The following is a 6,296-nucleotide window of genomic DNA, read 5'->3' as shown; positions in this document are numbered from 1 at the left end:
AATTTTTTTTAAGCCTGGATTTAATTCAGCCCTAGCCCAGGCATTAAGTTGAAGAGGGGAGGAGGAGGTAGAGACCCGAGATTTCACAGCTAAAATGCCAGACACACAGCCTTTAAACCACATGCCTCTATCAAGAGAAGGGTGTTAGAAGGGGACCGCCACAGTTTTCTGAAAAGATCAGATCTATGAATTTAGTGAGTATCAGAGGCCCAGCTATGGCCTCTGAGCCAAACCTATGCCTGTGGATGGGTTGAAAACAGAAGACTGTGGAGAAAGCCCTTCAGTAGATTATCATTGCCCACTCTCCCCTCTCTCTGCCCAGGAGATATGGATAGCACTCCCCCAGCACAATGTTGTTCTGAATTCCAGAGACAGTTTTGAGGCTTCTCCACCTCTGCTTTAGTTCTTACTTAGAACAGGTGAAACTTGATCCAATTCTCTCATGTACAGATAAAAAGTACTGATGATGTGGGGTGCCCAGCTGGCTCAGTTGGTAGAACACACGACTTTAGATCTCAGAGTTGTAAGTTGGAGTCCCATGTTGGATATAGAGATTATTTTAAAAAAGTAAAATATTTCAAGAATATATACTGCTGATATAAGGACTCATTCAAAGTCAGGGAAATAAGGGCAGGGCCAGGAAGAGAACCTCCCTATTTACGCTAGATGCTATTTCACACTTCATGATGTCCAGCAGAGATTAGATATACAGGAATAGATAAGAATTTTTATTAAACGCCATATTGGAAAAAGTTACATAAATCTTTAAGGAAACAGAGCTGGAAATGACTACCATCCACCAGTTAATAGGTCAGCTAGCTACCTGGAAACCAGAGTCAAATGAAAGGATTATCCAGCAAGCACCTAAAGAATCAGTCTTTTTTTTTTTTTTTAAAGATTATTTGTTTATTTATTTGACAGACAGAGATCACAAGTAGGCAGAGAGGCAGGCAGAGAGAGAGGAAGGGGAAGCAGGCTCCCCGCTGAGCAGAGAGCCCAATGCGGAGCTCGGAGCTCGATCCCAGGACCCTGGGATCATGACTTGAGCTGAAGGCAGAGGCTTTAACCCACTGAGCCACCCAGGTATCCCCTAAAGAATCAGTCTTAAGGGGCACTAACAAGAAGGCACGCCTGTGTGAATTAGAAAGATGTTTCCTGTGGGCAGATGAAGCCTCCTGCCACTGGATCTTTGTGAGAACACTGACACCCCTTTTTCCAGATGAATGCAGTCAGTGCCCCATGCACAGTATGGCAAGTAGAGAGCAGGATGGATTTCAGTCAGCACTTACCTCCTTGGCTAATTACCAGAAATCCTACGTTGGAGATTCCTATGTGTGGTTGAGAAGAATGCTATGACAAGTGCTTGGAGTGGGCTTGAGACAGCCAAGCAACAGTAAATATCACTAACCTGCCTCGTTACTACAGTAACTCTGGTTAAAAGAGTGGGCAACAAGCAATGTCTCTCGTTCTCTCTCTCTCTCTCTCTCACACACACACACACAGAGGAATATTATGCAGCCATCAAAACCCCCAAATCTTACCACTAACAACAATGTGGATGGAACTAGAGGGCATTATGCTAAGCGAAATAAGTCAATCAGAGAAAGACAATTATCATATGATCTCACTGATGTGAGGAATTTGAGAAACAAGAGAGAAGATCATAGGGGAAGGGAGGGAAAAATTAAATAAGACAAAACCAGAAAGGGAGACAAACCATAAGAGACTTTCAATCTCAGGAAGCAAAATGAGGGTTGCTGGAGTGGAGGGAGGTGGGAGGGATGGGAGTGGGTGGGTCATGGCATTGGGAGGTTATATGCTATGGTGAACCCTGATGAATCACAGACCTGTAACCCTGAAACAAATAATACCTTATATGTTAACTTAAAAAAAGAAAGAAAAAGAAAAAATAAATACATAAAATGGAATTCTCTCCCTTAAAAAAAAAAAAAGAGTGGTCTACAAAGTTGGAGGTCAGGCTTTGGCAGTCAGGCTGCAGGCCTCCCTGGAGGTCCTTCTGTGTCTCTGCTAGCCCCACCCTCCAGACGCCTTGTGTTGTGGGAATGGTTGTAGGTTAGAGCACAAATTTTTTTTTTAAGATTTTATTTATTTATTAAACAGAGAACACAAGTAGGCAGAGAGGCAGGCAGAGAGAGAGAGGAGGAAGCAGGCTCCCCACGCAGCAGAGAGCCCGATGTGGGGCTCAATCCCAGGACCCTGGGATCATGACCTGAGCAGAAGGCAGAGGCTTTAACCCACTAAGCCACCCAGGCGCCCCATAGAGCACGAATTTTTAAGAGTTAATTCTGTAATTCCCCTGGAAGTAGCATGAAATGTCAGAGGTCAAAGAGCATTCTGGAGCTGGAATTTCCATGTCCATTTCCATGTCTTCATTTTCTACAGACAAGGTAGAGCATGGACTTTGCAGTCAACTGACAAATTTGAACCTTGGCTCTGTCTTAACAATGTGAGAACTTCAGACAAATTCCTTTAAAGCTGCTGAGATTCCTCTTCTGTAAAATGGACTGTTTTAGGAGGATTAAAGCAGACAACTCCTATCAAATATGTGGCAAAGGTAGGTAGTGTACAATCAGTCTGGCAAAAAAAAAAAAAAGAGGGGAATGGGTCTTCCTCTCCACTCCACCTCATTCCAGTGGCAGACAATCTACTGCTGGCAGCCCACTGCACACTCTCTGTGCCGCATGCAAACCCTTGGCTGTTTTCAGGGCCTGAGAACCTGGGTACCAGAGTAACTGCCTAGACAGGAAAGGAAGATGATCCCTGAAGTTTGACTTGTCCTTTGGGTACCACAATTCCCCTAATTTCTACCTTTCTTGCTAAAATGAAACCCTGGGAAAGTTTCGCCTGTTTATGGCGGTCCTTATAGGCCACAGAGTGCTCCTACTTATTTATTATTATGAATGAGTGTTGGTGTCAGAGAGATCTGGGTTTGAATCCTGGCTCTATTTTTGACTTTTTTTTTTAAATAACTATTTGTTAAATCCTGGGCATAAGTCAGCCCCCGTTTTCCTCAACTATAAAATTGGGATATTCATTATCTCATAAAGTTCAAGTAAGATAATTTCCTGCCATATAGGAAGAATCAACTGTTATTGTTGTCATTGTTATTAGGGGATCAGCTAGGTCAGGTCTTCCTGAGCTGCCCTTAAGGAACCCTCCCACAAGTGGCAGAAGCATGGGGCCGTGCCTGGCAGTCCCTGGGCCAGGACACAGACAGGCAAGGCATGGGTCGGTGACTGGGATCAGGAATGCTGGACTGCAGAGTACTGTGTGCGTGCACGGAGCTTGGCATCAATAATGTGAGCTTTCCCAGAACTGACGATTCTCAGGTTGGGGGGTTTGTAAATGGATGCAAAACATGATTATCAAACACCTTGCCATGAACAGAAACACTGAAGTATGGCTGAGAAACGGAATTGGGATAACGCAAAAGAAACAGAACACACGCTTTGACAACCCTTACCACGTCCACTTGGAATTTAGGATAGGAAGGACTTTCTGGTCACACCCATGCCACCCTTCCAGGACTTTTTAAGAAGTCAGCAGTACATAACACATAGGACACATAAAACAGCTCTCGTGGTGGGGGCTATAAAGCTTCTTTCCGATGGCCCAGAAAGTAAGACCTAGCCCAAGGATGAAGAAATAGAACTAATCAAATGTCATGACTTTGAGGTCAAGCATCTTGGCTGCTACTCTTTCTCCTACAGGGATGACAGTAGGTGCTCAGTAAACAAACACATCGGCAGGAACGGAATTAAGGAATTGGCAGGATGATCAAAAGACCCTAGATGCTCCCACCTTAGTCCCCTCTCAATTGGCAAAGCTCAGATAAGGGCTCACCCATTGTCCTATGAAAACCTCTAAGCACCTCTGTAATCTGGATGCCCAACCACCCAGTGCCCACTAGGGGTGTTGGAGTTAAGGGAGATGTGTTTCCTTCACGGTTATCACAAGCCATTACTCCTTCCCTTCCAACACCGGAGTCGTAGGCACTGAAAATTAGGCCACCCCAAGCCCTCCGCTGTCACAGCTGGGGAGAGAGGCAAGGTCTCCCTTTGCCGCCCCACCGCGCCCGGGAACGGGAAGATGGGGGAATCGATTAATAAGCAAACCCGGCTGTTCACTCTCCCGCGGGCGCGGCTACGGCTAAACTGACAGCGAGGGACTTCGGGAGGGCGGGAGGGAGGAGGCGTGGTGGCCCCCGCCCGGCGTGACCGGACGTGTGCCCCGCACCGTGTCCCCGGCCGGCGCGGGCGCGTCTCCGGCGGGTGCCCGGCGCGGTGGCCCCGGGCGGCGGGCCGGCGCGGCTGCAGCGCGGCCTCGGCGGGGTGGCCCGTGTGCCCGGGCGGCGCGGGCGCGGCCGGCGCTCCTGCAGAGGGAGCTGTGCGCCCGGCCCGGCGCACGCACGGCGCCGCCCGCTCCCTCTTGCCGCCGCAGCCGCCGCTGGGCCCGCCCGCCGGGGAGGGGCTCCCGGCCTCGCCGGCAGTTGCTTCCTGCTTCCAGCACGTCCTCGCCGCCTCGCCGCCGGTCCGGTCGTGGGAGCCCTGGCCGAGAGCCGCCCGCCGCCGCCGCCGCCCGCTCGGCCCCTGCCAGCGTCCCAGCCTCGCCCCGCGGCCAGCCCCGTCCGCTCGCGCCCGCAGCCCGCGCCCCCACGCTGTCCCCCGCCCGTCCCTGGCCATGCTGTCCTTCCAGTACCCCGACGTGTACCGCGATGAGACCGCCGTGAGTACCCCAGCCCGCGCCCGCCCGGCTGCCCGCCGCGGGTGCCGCGTCTGCCGCCGCCCGCAGTGCTCTCCCCGCAGCCCCTCGCCCCCTGCGTCCCTCCCCTCCCCCTCGGCCTTTGTTTGCGAGAAAGGGGCCGGGGGCGCCCGGCTCCTGCCGAGTGGCGGGGGCCCTGGTGGCCGTCCTTGGCCGCCTGGTGGCGGCGGAGCCTGGGGTTCAGCCGCCGTTGGGCCGCCTCCGAAAATCGGTGGGGTCAAGGGCAGACGCCCAGGTAGGAATGGGCGTTTTACGGGATTGGGAAGACGGAACGTGTCCCCGCTTTTTGACTGGAGGAGGCTCTTGCTCGAATATGGTAGGAGAAAGTGTGCATGTGTGTGGATGGTGTAAAATTTAAAACAAAAGCAAACTTTTTGAACTTCCAGACTTAAAATCCTTAAGAGTTGAAGTTCATTCATTCGATTTTAAAACGTGTATTGAGTGCCTGCCCTGCCTCAGGCCGCCAGGGATGCAGAGACGAGACAGAGTAATGGGAAGGATGGAGTAGTGACCCCACAGGGTTGCAGTGTGGATCCAAGTTTTCCTAAACAAGAAAAGGAGTTAATGGGGGTGAGAGGAGGCCTTTAGAAGGGAGAGGGGATGGCCTTTTTCAGGAAGAGTTTGTTTTGCTTAGTGGAGGGGTTAGCCGTCATTTACATAAGCTGTAGATTATCTCAGGGTAACTGTTGAGATCTAGTGGGTGGAAATCTGGGCAAACACCCTTTTTGTGTAAAAATTAATTTGGCATCTTAGGAACTGGAGTGAATCCAGACCTCGTGGGCATGATTCTCTTAGGAATAGCCAAATTTCTCAGATAACTTAAAATAGAATCAGAAAAAAAAATTTTGTTGTATAAATACATCCAGTTTTTTTCTACTTACTCTGACCTGATTTATGCCAAAAAGTCTGTACTTCAAAGCACATTTCCTTTGGGTTAAAAGGTAGTGAGACTTTAGAGTAAAGGACATATTGTTTCAAATTAAGACTTCCAAGTGGCACTGTACATTCACGGTTTCTTTGACCAGTGGCCATCTGGTAACCATGTTTTCTCAGTCTCTTCAGCTGCTTGATTATTAAATTTACTCTAACGGCCCAAGAAGCTGTATTCCTGTGTTTCCTTTGTGTATGAGAGTAAAGTGATCCTGCCCAGAATGGAAAAGAGGAAGACTTGAGTGCTAGTTCTGGTTTTGCAGCTCACTAGCTGGATGCCTTTGGGGAGATCACTTACGTGTTATAGGCATTCTTTCTCATATATGAAATATTAGTGCTGGCTTGGCTAGCCACAGGGCTTAGGACTTAATGTTTGTAGTAAGAAGATCGTCATTCATTTATTCAAATGACAGTCTAGCCCCGCAGTGGGCCAGACTTCAGTAATCAGAAGACATGTGAATATCTCATTTTGGTTCTTTGGGATCTTTGAGTTTTCAAGGTAGATAAAAATATAAAGAACTATCTACTGTGTGGCTTCATAAGCGTCGTTTTAGACTTATTTTGTTTTTAGTAGGGATCGCTCC

General features: G+C 49.1%; 1 protein-coding gene across 2 annotated transcripts in view; it reads left to right on the top strand.

Annotated features, from left to right (window-relative positions):
- Nucleotides 1-4,633: 4,633 nt before the first annotated feature.
- PREP (prolyl endopeptidase) overlaps nucleotides 4,634-6,296 on the top strand; it is a 112,175-nt gene continuing 110,512 nt past the window's right edge. For both annotated transcript variants that reach the window (XR_004382753.1, XM_032858225.1), the window contains exon 1: nucleotides 4,634-4,746. Coding sequence is in view for 1 of the 2 variants with exons in the window: in XM_032858225.1 (XP_032714116.1) it covers nucleotides 4,702-4,746 (45 nt within the window). In the remaining variant the exon portion in view is untranslated. The remainder of the gene's footprint in view (nucleotides 4,747-6,296) is intronic.

Source organism: Lontra canadensis, unplaced genomic scaffold, assembly GCF_010015895.1.
Source record: "Lontra canadensis isolate GAN:19392208 unplaced genomic scaffold, GSC_riverotter_1.0 scaffold14, whole genome shotgun sequence".
NCBI lineage: Eukaryota > Metazoa > Chordata > Mammalia > Carnivora > Mustelidae > Lontra > Lontra canadensis.
Note: the sequence above shows the minus strand (reverse complement) of the source record. Positions and strands in the feature narration are given on the sequence as shown.